General features: G+C 38.2%; 1 protein-coding gene across 1 annotated transcript in view; it reads left to right on the top strand.

Annotated features, from left to right (window-relative positions):
- Nucleotides 1-16,069, top strand: part of LOC115222576 (mitotic-spindle organizing protein 2) — a 66,528-nt gene that overhangs the window by 27,475 nt on the left and 22,984 nt on the right. The window contains exon 3 of the mRNA XM_029792854.2: nt 15,360-15,677. Coding sequence (XP_029648714.1) covers nt 15,360-15,651 — 292 coding nt within the window. The 3' untranslated portion in view covers nt 15,652-15,677. The remainder of the gene's footprint in view (nt 1-15,359; nt 15,678-16,069) is intronic.

Here is a 16,069-nt window from a genome sequence, read left to right on the forward strand (position 1 = left end):
TCAGAGCATACTGGCTTCATTCCATGCGTGCTTACGCATGTCCTCAGCAGTCACGGCCCATGTTTCACTGCCATGTAGCATGGCTGTTCATACACATGCGTCATACTGTCTACCTTTTACTCTGAGCAGAGGCCCTTTGTCACCAGTAGAGGTAATGTTTTAAATAAAACATCTTTCTTTCTCCCCCCTATTTCTCTCTCTTTCCCTCTTTATATATATATATATATATATATATATATATAATATATATATATATATATATATAGATAAATAAATAGATGGGTGTATTTTTCCCTTGTTAACAATTAACACGGAAAAAATAATAGTTACCTGGGTAGCAAAAAAATCACACAAGTAAAAAGGTTGTAATTCCTTGTTTTTAAAGGTAGAAACTTCGGGTTTATGTGAAACATTTTGTATAATATTATAATATATATATCATCATCATCATCATCGTTTAACGTCCGTTCTCCATGCTAGCATGGGTTGGACAGTTCGACCGGGGATCTGGGAAGCCAGAAGGCTGCACCAGGCTCCGGTCTTATATATATAATGTGCATGTTTGTGTGTGTTTGTTTGCATGAGCATGTATAATTTAGACCACTGTTTCTCAGCCATTTTTTTCCTGTGGACCCCTTTGATTCTTATTTTACTCTACTGGACCCTCTTAATCATTTAATGTTTAAAAGAATCATATAACTTTTTAATAACTAAGTATTATTAGGCATCGTCTAAAAAATATTAAAATAGTTTTTGTATTGTAGAAGTACAACCAATTTTATGACAAATTTTAACAACGAAATCTTATATGACGCAGGAATGGCTGTGTGGAAAGTAGCTTGCTTACCAAACCACATGGTTCCGGGTTCAGTCCCATTATGTGACACCTTAGACAAGTGTCTTTTACTATAGCCTCAGGCTGACCAAAGCCTTGTGAGTGAATTTGGTAGACAGAAACTGAAAGAAGCCCGTCGTATATATATATAATATATATATATATATATATATATATTGTGTGTGTGTTTGTGTGTCTGTGTTTGTCCCCCCAACATCGCTTGACAACCGATGTTGGTGTGTTTATGTCCCCATAACTTAGCGGTTCAGCAAAAGAGACCAATAGAATAAGTACTAGGCTTACAAAGAATAAGTCCTGGGGTTGATTTGCTCGACTAAAGGCAGTGCTCCAGCATGGCCACAGCCAAATGACTGAAACAAGTAAAAGAGTAAAAAAAAAAAAGAGAGTATTCACCCCAAAGGGCCATATGGATCCTGGTTGCGAACCACTGATTTAGACCATAAAGTTCCAGTGACACTATATGAAAGAATATCATGTGAATATGAGTGTCTACCTATTATCACAGTTATGTCTTAGTTTTTTAAAATTACAGTTGAATTACAATTGTAACATTGTGAAAAATCATTCAACCTTTAAATAGTGGACACCATTAGTTGATGTTTCAAAAATTTTATATAGAGACAGCCATCATCAAAGGAAATTGAATATTTTAGGACACTTTCCAATAATGAGATTGTAAATGTTTATGTGTAAGGTACTAACAATTATTATAGCTTTTGTACTTATCATCATCATCATTATCGTTTAACACCTGTTTTCCATGCTAGCATGGGTTGGACGGTTTGACCGGGGTCTGGGAAGCCAGGAGGCTGCACCACGCTCCAGTCTGGTCTAGCAGTGTTTCCACAGCTGGATGCTCTTCCTAATGCCAACCACTCTGTGAGTTTTATGGGTGCTTTTTCATGCCACCGGCACAGGTGCCAAGGAAGGCTGGCAATGGCCACTATCCCACAATCAGTTGGTGCTTTTTATGTGCCATCGGCATGGAAGGCAGTTAAGGTGGCGCTGGCATCGGCCATGTTTGGATGGTGCTTTTTATGTGCCACCAGCACAGGTATCACAACCACAATTTCCATTTGATTTTTATTTTGATGTTGATGTAAAGTGAAAATAAGTAATAAAAATTATCCTTAAGAAAACGAGATTTTTTTTTGTATTCTGCTCATTTGGCACTTACATTCATGCAACCCTTTCACACCGTTTAACCCTTCAGCACTTAAACTGGCCAGATCCAGCCCAAATATTTTACTTGCTTTGTGCTCAAACCAGCCAGGTTGAGCCTCTCAAACCTACCCAACAATGTCTCATTCTAGAAGTAAACTATCAGATCATTGAAACAAGATAATGCATGCATCTGATAAAGTAATCTGAATGCTATTGGGGCTAAGGGTTAATGAGTGAGTTTAAAATTTGTACTAAATGTGTCATCTACACAACCCACAACCACTATTAAACAAAACAAGTATTAAACAACCAACTATTAAACAAAAGCAGTCTCTTTGTAGTACTAATATCCCCCCCCCCCCACACATATCTTCCTGATAGTCCTCCTACTACCAGTGTACACTCACTGCATTCCCTTCCACCTCCCGGTGAACTTACTTGATAGCTTACCCTCTCATCTCTATCCAACCCCTTTTACCGATTCACTTGTATACACCTCTCTGTAACATGAGGATACACCCTGACACATCCTCATCATGATCTCTCCCCACACTCTTACCTAACTCCCTACCTCTCCTCCCTACCCCACCACCTCTCTCCCTATCTCTACAACTAATTTCAGGGAGGGTTAAGTTGAGCACATCGACCTCAGTGTTCAGTTGGTACTTATCTTATTGACCCCTGGAAGGATGAAAGGCAAAGTCGACCTTGACAGAAATTGAACTCAGAACTGAAAGACAGATGAAATGATGCTAAGCATTTTGCCCTACATGCTGATAGTTCTGTCAGCTCGTGGCCTTGTTAACCTTCATAATGCCAACCATTTCACTGAGTGTATAGGATGCAATTTTTAAAAAAATTTTTATTAGCTTCAGCACTGGTGAGATCATCTTGTAACTCTCAAGACTAAAGAAGTCTTCTTCAGTTCTTTAGTCATCAATATTTTTCACTATCAAAAGGCGGCAAGCTGGCAGAATTGTTAGCACAATGAGCGAAATGCTTAACACTATTTTGTCTGTCTTTATGTTCTGAGTTCAAATTCTTCCACAGTTGACTTTACCTGTCATCATTTCTGGGTTCCATGAAATAAGTACCAATTGAGCACTGGGGTCAATGTAGTCATTGTAATTCAAATTTTGGTCTTGTGCCAAAATTTGAAACCATTATTTTGCACTATTTCTGATTCTGAACTGCCTGTCAAGATTGTCAGTCTAACAACAATCTTATTTCTTTATTGTGCACAAGGGGCTAAACATAGAGGGGACAAACAAGGACAGACAAAGGGATTAAATCGATTACATTGACCCCAGTGCGTAACTGGTACTTATTTAATTGACCCCGAAAGGATGAAAGGCTAAGTCGACCTCGGTGGAATTTGAACTCAGAACGTAGCAGCAGATGAAATACCTATTTCTTTACTACCCACAAGGGGCTAAACACAGAGAGGACAAACAAAGACAGACAGATGGATTAAGTCGATTATATTGACCCCAGTGCATAACTGGTACTTATTTAATCAACCGTGAAAGGATGAAAGGCAAAGTCGACCTCGGCGGAATTTGAACTCAGAATGTAACGACAGACAAAATACTGCTAAGCATTTCGCCCGGCATGCTAACGTCTCTGCCAGCTTGCTGCCACAACAATCTTGACAGACCAGCAGTGCTCACAGTCTGATACCATCATTAGTGGAGTGAATACTTTTGGTCTGTTGCTAATAGGCTCGTTTTTTTTTCATAATTTTGGTGAGTCTCATTGGGACTTTCTACTGTGGCTTTGTATCCAAGAACATTGCTGTTGGGAGGATGTCTGTTGTCAGGTGGTAGTGAACAACAGCTATTTAGAATTTTTACTGTAAGCTTCCTAAGGAGTTTCAGGCAATGACTTTGAGATACGGTTGTTCTTTAGTGTTGTGCTGATGCATAAGATGTCAAAGGCTGAAAGAGAATAGGAGCCTGTCATATTAACAATATATTTCAATCTTGTGTTTGTATTAATTGTTGTCGAGTAGTCCAAGGCCAGACACTTCATCATCACTATTTTGTGTTTTTTTTTCTATGAATTATGAACCAAGGGTCACCTTATGTAACATGTCCTTTTTTTAACATATAGGATGTGACTTGATGGAAAAGACTTTTTAATCATATTTCAAAATTCAGTGAGTATCCCAGGAAAAAAAAAAATCCATAGCCATTGTTCACAAGTGTGTAAACATGTACAGTAATGTCTTGATATATGAGTTAAATTTGTTCCTGGAGACTTCTTGTAAAGAAGGGCAATAATTCTCCATAGCAATATTATAAATTGTAATTTGTTCCCAGAAAAATATTTTAGCAATAAAATTTATAACTCTCTTAAATAAATGGCAATAAAACAACAGTAGAATGTAAAGAATATTTTAGGTAAAGTAAAAACAATGTCAAGAACGGAGTGGTTGGCGTTAGGAAGGGCATCCAGGTGTAGAAACTCTGCCAGATCAGACTGGAGCCTGGTGCAGCCTCCTGGCTTCCCAGACCCCGGTCGAACTGTCCAACCCATGCTAGCACGGAAAACGGATGTTAAACGATGATGATGATTTATGATAAAAAACATTATTATTATAATTGTTTTCTGAATCACTTTCACTTGCACTAGACTTGCGCACACTATCACTTGTACACTTGATTGCTGATTCACAAGCATTCAGTCACTTTACTGGCACCTGTGCTAGTGGCATGTGTAAAAAGATTCGAGCGAGGTTGTTGCCAGTACCGCCTGACTGCTTCCCGTGCTAGTAGCATCTAAAAAGCACCCACTAGAACTCTCGGAGTGGTTGGCGTTAGGAAGAGCATTCAGCTGTAGAATCTCTGCCAAATCAAGATTGGAGCCTGGTGCAGCCATCTCAGTCAAAATCGTCGAACCCACGTCCGCATGGAAAGCGGACGTTAAATGATGATCATGATGATGAGAGTTGTTTGCTTAGAAGCAGCTTTTCTTTACTCTCTATAAATTTCACAGTAACACACAGAAGCATTTGTTAAGGTAGTAGAAACTTTTGCACTTTGTTCAAATTTTGGGTCTTGTGCTTGAAAAATAAAACCCATAAACCCGGAGTCTTGTAAAGGTATTACTGCACCATGCTTTTGTTTAAGTGCTTTAGGTGACTATGTAGTCTTGACACAATCTTGTCACTACCTCCCTGGACCCAGTGAGTGAAACATTGAGAACGTGACAGAGTGGTTAAAATGCTACACTAGTGTTTGGCTTGTACTAATTTTTTTATTTGAGTAGACTGGAGTTACAGAGAAGAATTAAGTATCTTGTTCAAGGACAAATGTGCCATGCTCTCTAGGAATTGAATCCATCATCATATGATCTACAATTGAGCACTCCTAACTATTAGACCATGTGCCTTCACAGCCCTCTAAAAGATGATCCAAAATATCTTTTGCTGTTTTGCTTCTTTTTAAGGTGGTTCTCAGCTGAGGTCAATATGACCTTTAGCAGTCCATATAAGATTTTGTTGTTAAAATTTATGTGCAATAAACTGTCTATATTTCTACAATACACAAAATATTTCAAAAATTTTGTTAAACATTTCTTAATAATAATCAAATTATAAAATCATCATAGGATGTCTTTTATACACATTGAATGGCTGTTAGGGGTCTTGTTGAATAAAATAGGAATCAAAGGGGGTCCATATGCAAAAAATGGTTGAGAGTTACTGGACTGGAACCATGAACCATGAAGGAATTTTTCTCCTCACACAGGTGCAGGTATGGCTGTGTGGTAAGAAGTTTGCTTCCCAACCACATGTTTCTGGGTTCAGTCCCACTTTGTGAAACCTAGACAAATGTTTTCTACTATAGCCTTGGGTCAACCAAAGCCTTGTGAGTAGGCTTGGTAGATGGAAACTGAAAGAAGCTTATTGTATAACTATATGTGTGTGTGTGTCTTTGTGTCTGTATTTGCTCCCCCCCCCATTGCTTGACAGCCAGTGTTAGTGTAAATTACTATTTTTAAATCTCACAGTGTGAGATATTCAGCAACAGTACTTTGTAGTAAAGATTGTTTGCCAACATAACATGGTAGTCCTGGTCTAGGATAAATGTTGCTGTAATTTAGCCCCAGGGGACATTGCCTCCTGGGACTAAATACACCAGTGTTGGTGTATTTACATCCTCATAACTTAGTTGTTTGGCAAAAGAGACCAATAGAATAAGTACTAGGCTTGAAAAAAAAATTCCTGGGATCAATTTGTTCGACTAAAACCCTCCAAGCTAGTACCCTAGCATGGCCGCAGTCCAATGACTGAAGTAAGTAAAAGATAAAAGATTTCTAGTGATTGCTTTTTTATGGAAGCTCAAGAATTCTAATCTTAATTTTTTTTTAATCTTGTATTAAACAAGAAATTTGGTAATTAATTGGAAACATAAAAATTTGACCTTATTCTATGTCATGCACTAACAAGTAATTGAGGTTGAATTATAAGCAAACATATGCAAATGAAGAAAAACAGCCCATATAGATAATTTGTTATAAAATGCTACAATGTGTAAATTTCATTCTACCACAGCAATATCAGAGGCTTTGACAGTACTAATTACTTCATAATAAGCTGCTGTATTAAGCACAAAATTTGATTACTTCTGTTTTGAGGTGCAAATTTCCATTGTTTCTTTCTTTCATCAACACTGATGTTTTCTTTGAGTCTTTTAACTTTCCCAATAATTTTCAATGGTCTTTCTTCCTCCTTTAATCTCCATTAACCTCCATTTACTAACAGCACTATTTTCTGTTTTCTTTTGTCGATCCTGCATCCCACCCCCCTCTCCTACAGATCTTCTAAAAGTATTTGTTATTACATCCTTTTTTTTTTTTTTTTTTTTACATACTTCAGTGTGGATCAGATTGTTGAATAACCAACCATCACATACTCTGATGTGAAGCAAATTGCAGAGTATTATTTAATAAAAGTAAAATGCAAATGTTGCTCAACTTTTGCTAAAATTACCTTCTATGCATGCATGCATACACACACACACACAACTGCGTACACACAGATGTACAATAGCTATATGGGAATTGTAAGCGGGGTAACAGAAAAGAAAGATGTAATGTGTTAGAAGATAAAATGTGTAGAAGTAATAAATTCTTTCCAATATTCAGAAGCCTCTGTTGATGGTGTTGATATCTTCTGTTACTTAGGGTAGCGAGCTGGCAGAAACGTTAGCACGCCGGGTGAAATGCTTAGTGGTATTTTGTCTGTCTTTATGTTCTGAGTTCAAATTCCGCCAAGGTTGACTTTACCTTTCATCCTTTCGGGGTCGATAAATAAAGTACCAGTTACGCACTGGGGTCGATCTAATCGACTGCCCCACCTCCCCCAATATTTCAGGCCTTGTGCCTAGAGTAGAAAAGGATACCTTCTGTTACTTAGGTGACCTAATTAGCAGAGTAACCAGATTAAGAACGCTGCTGAAAAAGTCCTGGGAGCAACAAAGGGACATAGACACATGTATGCATTTGCACACACACACACACATACACACACATTGGTACTCCACCGGTTGCAACGATGAGTGTTCCAGCTGATCCAATCAATGGAACAGCCTGCTCGTGAAATTAACATGCAAGTGGCTGAGTACTCCTCAGACATGTGTACCCTTAACGTAGTTCTCAGAGAAATTCAATGTGACGCAGAATGTGACAAGGCTGGCCCCTTTGAATTACAGGTACAACTCAGTTTTGCCAGCTGAGTGGACTGCAGCAAAGTGAGAGTAAAGTGTCTTGCTCAAGGCAATCAAACTCTTGATCTTACAATCATGAGCCAAATACCCTGACCACTAAGACACACACACAAATAACACACATAACACACACGACACACACACATAACACACACACACACACACATAACACACACGCACAACACACACATAACACACACACACATAACACACACACACATAACACACACACACAACACACATAACACACACACAACACACACACATAACACACACACACACATAACACACACACACATAACACACACACATAACATACACACATAACACACATACACAACACACACAACACACATAACACACACACATAACACACATACGCATATACACATACAACACCCACATGCATATATGCACACAACACCCACATACATATATATACACACAAAACCCACATACATATATATACACACAACACCCACATATATATACACACAACACCCACATATATACACACAACACCCACATACATATATACACACAACACCCACATACATATATACACACAACACCCACATACATATATACACACAACACCCACATACATATATATACACAATACCTACATACATATATACACACAACACCCACATATATACACACAACACCCACATACATATATACACACAACACCCACATACATATATACACACAATACCTACATAAACATATACACACACACATACATATATACACACCACACACCACACACATATACACACACCACACACATATACACACACCACACACATATACACACACCACAAACATACATGTATACACATACCACATGCATACACATATACACACACATTTACACAACACACATACACATATACACATACCACACAACACATGTATACACACAACACACACATGCGTGTATACACAACACACATGTATACACACACGACACCTACACATGTACACACACCACACACATATACACACAACACACATACACATATATACACAACACACATACACATATATACACAACACACACCACCACACACATACACAAACACACACCATACATCCACATATACACACGCATACATATATACACACACACACATATTTATCATACTCTCCACATTTATGCCATCCTGTTTGTGTCATCAACATCATCTCACATATCAGCCTGTTTGTGTCATCCCCTCACACTTGCACTCACTCTTATCTCCTCATTGACACAGTTTTGATTTTTACCACCCACAAATATCCCATACACCACTATACTTCAACACGTATAGACTTCTACACGTATAAAGTGCATTCCAGAAGTTTTGAGACTTTTTCCAGGAGAGACATTTATTAATTTCAAAGAAGTACAAAACCCTAATCCCCTTCAAAATAGGACCCTCTGACTTCAATACATTTGTTGTAGTGCTCTAGTTACATTGTGAAGGGCTCCATTGAAGTCCTCCAAAGTGAAGGTTTCCAGGGCCCTTGTCACAACTTCCTTTGTCTTCTCAATGTCTTCAAAGCAATTGCCCCTTAGGTTCTCCTTCGGTTTGGAGGACAACCGAAAGACACAAAGAGCAAGGGCTGGAGTGATGGGAGGGAGTGGGCCAATTTTGATGCTCTGTCAAGTAGTTTGGTTACCAGGATGGAACTGTGAATTGGTGCATTGTGCAGGTGCCATTGACCTGCACCATGAAAGAATTCTGGCCTTTGGCAATGAAACCTCTTCTTGAACTTCCTCAAAACCTCCACAAAGTAATTCTTTGTTGACTGTCTGACCAGAGAGAACTCAGTGAATGTAGATGGTACCCTCACAGTTGAAAAAGGAGACCACCATAAGCTTCTTGTGCCAGTTAGAAATGGATGCTTGTAAGGTGGCGAGCTGGCAGAAACGTTAGTACACCAGGCGAAATGCTTAGCGGTATTTCCTTTGCTCCTAAGTTCTGAGTTCAAATTCCGCCAGGGTCGATTAAATAAGTACCAGTTATGCACTGTCAGTGATATAATCGACTTAATCCGTTTGTCTGTCCTTGTTTGTCCCCTCTGTGTGTAGCCCCTTGTGGGCAGAAAAGAAATAATAGATGCTTGTATTATACAAGTTAATTCATAAGCAATTTGAAGCATTTCATAAGATTCTGTAGTATTTTTCCCCTGTTAAATGCAAAATATTATTGCCTAGTAAACTTCCAAATTGTCGTGACATCTCAACAGTATTCCGCAAACTAGTCAGCTGTGTTAAGCACTGTTTAGTAGTGTATGTTCAAAGTGCTTTTACAGCCATCTCCTTTACTCTGGAATAACAAAAGTTGGCAGGGCAGCTTATTAGATGTATATTAATAATATACTAAAATTACGATAGTCTAGGACAGTTGTAACTACCTCTTCCAAAAAATCTCAAAACTTCTGTGCATACACCATGCTGAAACATTCACATACTCACACAGTTTCTCCCTTATACACACTTCCAGACATAGATGCAACTATTCATGCTCACCTCTCCCCCATCTTAACTCTTCTCCCCTCTTGTGGAGGTGTATGGCTTAATGGTTAATGTGTTGGACTTACGATCATAAAAATGTGGTTTCGAATCCTGGTCCAGGTGGTGCATTTTCTTGAATAAAACATTTTATTTCACGTTGCTCCTGTCCACTCAGCAGGCAAAAACAAATAACCCCGCAATGGATTGGCACCCCATCCAGTGGGGGAATATATACAGCACAGAAACTGGAAAACCAGCCGTATGAGTCTATCCTGTTTGTTTTTTTTTTTCCCCATGGAACAACATTCTGCCCTGGTTTCTAACCTTTCACCTCCTTTTTCTTTTCTCACACTGACCATTCCTATTTCTTACTCCCTCTGCATTTCCTTCTCTTTCTTCTGATAAAGACCTAATATTAAGATACTTTGCCTTTCCATTAAATCAGTGGTTCCCTATTAGGTCCATATGACACCATGAAAGTCCATGTGAGATTTATGCGGATCCACACTAGCAAAATAGCAACTTGGAGAACCACAATAGTAGTTTAAGTGTCCATGTAAAGTTTGATTTAAATGCATGTATTACAAAAAACTGCTGGGTTTCTTTCTCTAACATTTTACATAGTTCAACCTACACAAGTTGAATGGGAATTTTGAAAGAAATTTCTATAAAACTAGTTTTTAAACATTGAATGGTTATGGGGTCCACCGGAATAAATTAGTAATCAAAAGGGTCCATAGATAAAAGAAATGGTTGAGAACCTTTGCATTATATGTATGTATTGGTATTTATTGTAGTCTTACATAGTTCAGCCTACACAAGATAATGTGTGAAAAACAAAATAAGAATTTTGAAAGAAGTATCTATAAAACTAGGTTTTAAACATTAAATGGCTATGAGACCCACCAGAATAAAATAGTAACCAAAGGGGTCCAGTGATAAAAATGGTTGAGAAACACTGCATTAAATCGTTAAGATATTTGCTTTTGTTGAACCTTGTTCCTCCTGGAGTAAAAATTTTTGCCAGTCCTGGTTTAGGATGAATGTTGCTGTAATTTAGCCTTCGTCTCCAGCTGGCTAGATGACATGATCTGTGTCCTGTGTTGTACTTGTTATTGTTCATTATATTTACACATACATACATACATACACATGTGTTTGTTTGTGTCCTTGTCTTGCTATAGTTGTAAACAAGCACCACCATCATACAAGCAGAGTCCTTTTCCACTTTTCCATGAGAAGATGTCTGACCTTGGGGAAATATTACCTTGCTTAGAAACAAGTAAGAGATTGGAGGTAGGAAGCACATCTGGTTGTAGAAAATCTACCTCACGGAATTCTATCTGATCTTTCAAGCATATCCTATTACCAACTTTTACGACATTTTCAAATAAATAATCTCTTATTCCTTGTGCTTTTGAATGTGGTGAGCCAGCAGATAATTTATTGAGAGAGAAAAAGGTCAACAATATCACTGCTTTCCCAACCAAATGGTTCTGTGTTCGGTCCCACTGCGTGGAACCTTGGGCAAGTCTTCTATTACAAACTTGGGCCAATCAAAGCCTTGTGAGTGGATTTGGTAGATGGAAACTGAAACGAATCCATTGTATATGTGTGTGCGTGTGTGTGTGTATACACACACATATGTATATGCATGTTTATGTACATAGCTTTTATATATATTTTTTTATATATCATCATCACTTAATATCTGTTGTCCATGCTGGCACGGGTTGGACAGTTTGACCAGAACTTGCAAGCTGGGAAACTACACGAGACTCCAATCTGCCTTGGCATGGTTTCTACAGCTGGATGCTCTTCCTAACACCAACCACTTCATAGAGTGTGCTGGATGCTTTTGTATGGCACCTCATGGGCACTTTTATGTGACACTGCATAGGTGCTTTTATGTGGCACTGCATGGGTGCTTTACATGGTGCTGTCACAAGTGCTTTACACCACCAGAGGGACCAATCTTAACACTTCTGCTGCAGAATACAGGTCTTCTTGAGTACAGCAAGGTGCCAGGCATCTTGGTCCTTTGTCATCTCACCTTAAGGGTTCAGCGTCCTTAGGTCACTCTTCAGCATTTCATCCCATGTCTTCCTGGATCTCCCACTTCCACATGTTCCATCTATTTTGAGAGATTGGCTCTTCTTTATGAAGTTGTGGATGTCCATCCGCATCACATAACCAAACCAACACAGTCCCCTCTTTTGCCCACAACAACTAATTTCTCTTATGCCTAACTTCTCTCTCAAAACACTAATACTCTGTTGAACATGTACACTTACATTCCACATCCAGCTGAGCATACTATCCTCATTCCTTTCTAACTTTTGCATATTCTCTGCATTCAAGGCCCTCGTCTCATTACCATGTAGAATTACTGTCTGTATACATGCATCATACAATCTTCCTTTCACTCGGAGACAGAAGCCTTTCGTGGGCAACAGAGGCAACAGCTCTCTGAATTTTCTCCATCCTATTCTTATTCTAGCTATCACACACACTCTGTACATCCTCCCCCAGCATCAATTTGGTCCCCTAGGAAGCAGAAATTATCTACTACCTCCTGAGTTTCTAAAGTTTTTATAGATCCTGTGCATCTTCCACATACAAAAACTATCTTCTTTGACAACTTTCCTAATGATCAGCTGCACCTCTTGTGTGTCCATAGTTTACACTGGATACACCATATTGAGTTTCTGTCTATACTTTTCCTACAAACTGAACAGAGCCACCTACTTGAGTGAAGTAGAGTCCTATCAGTTTTCTTGCTTACTAGGACCTTAGTATTTGCCAAGTTAACTTTAAGGCCTTTATATTCCAGGTTTTGCTTCCACACCTGGAATTTCTCATCTAGCTCTGATAAGGAGTCTGCTATGAGGGCAAGGTCATCAGCATATAGTAATTCTCAGGGGCTGCCAGCCTTGAATTCCTCTGTTATGGCCTGGAGGACAATGATGAAAGGGAGGGGACTAAGGACTGAGCCTTAATGAACCCTTACATGTAAACCAAATTCTTTGCTGTACTCGTGGTTAACTCTCACTTTACTGACAGTGTCTTTGTAGATGGCCTGTACAGCTTTCGCCAGCCACTCTTCTATCTCTAACCTCCTCAGTGCCCACCATATCATACAGCGGGGCACTCTATCAAAGGTCTTCTCTAGATCAACAAATGCCAAGTATATTGGCTCATTCTTAGCTAAGTACTTCTCTTGCAGTTGTCTGACCATGAAAATAGCATCAGTAGTGCTTCTTCTCTGGATGAAGCCAAACTGCATTTCATCTAGCCTAATCCTGCTCCTAATTAATTGGGCTATAACTCTCTTTGTAATTTTCATCACCTGCTTCAGGAGTTTGATGCCTCTATAATTGTTTCTATCTAAAGCATCACCTTGCCCTTGTAGCAGCTAACAATTAGGCTGCTATACCAGTCACTGGGTATTACATCTTCCTGAATAACCTAATTAACTATGCAGATGACTAGCCCATACATTACCTTTGCAGATATTTTGAGCATCTCAGTCATGATTCCAGATGGACCAGGGGTTTTCCTGATTTTCATGGTTTTAATTGCCTTATCTACCATACTGCTGTCCACTAGGATAGTTAGTCCCTCTGTTGGGTTCATATGAGGGAGACTCTCTTTATCCCATTCATTCTCTACATTCAACAGTCTTGCATAGTAACTTTTCTATACCTCTTTCTTGTCCACATCATTAAGTGCAAGCACACCATTATCCATCCACACACACTTTACTCCCTATAATATCTCAATTCTCACTGACTCATTGTTTAGCAATATATATACATATATATATATATATATATATATATATATATATATATATATATATATAATTGAAACTGACTTATTGGAAGTCCACCTGAAGATTGTCGATCAAGACAAGAAACAATTGTAGTGGCGGTTTTTTTGACTATTAAAATTTTATGTATTGATTAAGTCTTTCCTTGTTTGTTTTGCAAAATAGTGGTTTTGTCTCTAATAATATTTTATATATATATATATATATATATATATATATATATATTGTACAATGTCTAAATTTATTCCCAAGGCATTACTTAGTCATGTGACATTTGCATATGGTGTATTACATTGGGACTGAAATGGAAACCAAGTGCTTGTAAAGCAAACTTCTTAAACACAGAGCCATTCTTATATGGCAGTTAAAATAATATCTAATATAACAAATGCGAAAACTAATTTCTGTTTGTCAGTGTGTCACATTTCAACCCTTCTCTCTCACTATTCATTGACACTTCTACTATTGCTCATGCTGGGGTAAGAATAATAGTAGGCATAGAGACAGTGAGGGTGGTGGCAAAGACAGAGAGAGAGAAAGAGAGAGGGAGTGAAAGAGAGACAAAGAAGTTTAGGGAGAGTTGATGATATTTTTATTAAAAGTGGTAGTGTTGATGGTGGTAGTGGGAGAAATAATAAGCGAGAGAGTGGGTATGTGAGAGGGTCTGAACACTGAAACCAACATACTGAATTAACATACTGAGCGAACAAACTGAACACAATTCTTTTACACACACATTTAGCCTTTTTATGATGGTAATGGGATGATAGTTATAGTATGAACTGTAGCTGTGGTAGAAGTGGAAGCAGTGGTGATGATGGTGCTAGCTGAGGCAGTCAGGGATGACAGTGAGAGCAAGTGATGTGAAAGACAGTGGTGATGGTGGTGGGGTGGTGAAGTCAAAAGTATTGATGGTGGTGGTGTCAGAAGTCTGAATGGTGTGTGTATGGCAGATGTGGTGGCGATGGTGGTGTTACTGTTGTTTATCATGCAGCTTTGCAGTAAGTTGCAAGTCAAATCATACCATTGTTTTGGAGAAAATTGTTCATTGCTTGAAAAATATTGTTCAAGTTTAGTAAAATCTAATATGTACTCAATGCATAAAGTCTCATTGTTAGGGCAGCATTTAAGCTTGTTTGTAAATAAATAAATAACATGTAAAAAAAAATATGTTAAAGTAACCCTTAGTCCCAGATATGCAAAATAATGTCAAGCTTAATTATTTTTTTTTTTTGTTAGTTGTATATAATGTTTCTTATTTAATTTCAGAATTTTATGGGATTTACTTCAAATGGGCGTGCATCCTGTAGCATTGGCAAAAATGTTAAAAGCAATGTGTTCTCAAAACAGAGAAGTAACTCCCAGGACTGAGTGTACGGAAAGGAAACCGAAAGAACAAGCAGCTAAAGGCCCTGCTACTCGACCAAAGGAAAATGTAACGAGCAAAACTACGAAAGAGAAGTCAAAAAAGCCAGTTCCAAATACAAGGCCTCACAGTGCTATTTCCACTCAGTCTGCTAACGTGAATTCTGGTAGCACTGCAAACCTGAGAAAAAAGTAATTGTGTCGATTATCTAGCATGTGAAAGTGAGTATAGAGGATTTTATAAGATGTGTGTTTGTGTTTATACAGAGGTCTTGTGGTCGTGTATGACGTGTGGTGGCATACGACTAAGAACGGTAGAGGACTGCATGGGGCATGTGTGAAATGTGTAGTAATGTATAGTTACTTGAATAATGCACATATTTTATTATCATTTTATTATCATTATTGTCGTAATTTTACATCCCTCTTTGCATACTGGCATGGGTTTGATAAGCTACTTTTTTTTACTATAATCATTTCTTAAATATAGCCACGAAACCCGTGTTTTTATTCTACCAATTATGTACGTTTTTATTATTTTTTTTGCATTTTACTTAATCATTAGTATTTTATTGTTATTTTAATTTTAATATTTCTATTATATGTAATTTTCT

This window comes from Octopus sinensis, linkage group LG20 (assembly GCF_006345805.1).
Source record: "Octopus sinensis linkage group LG20, ASM634580v1, whole genome shotgun sequence".
NCBI lineage: Eukaryota > Metazoa > Mollusca > Cephalopoda > Octopoda > Octopodidae > Octopus > Octopus sinensis.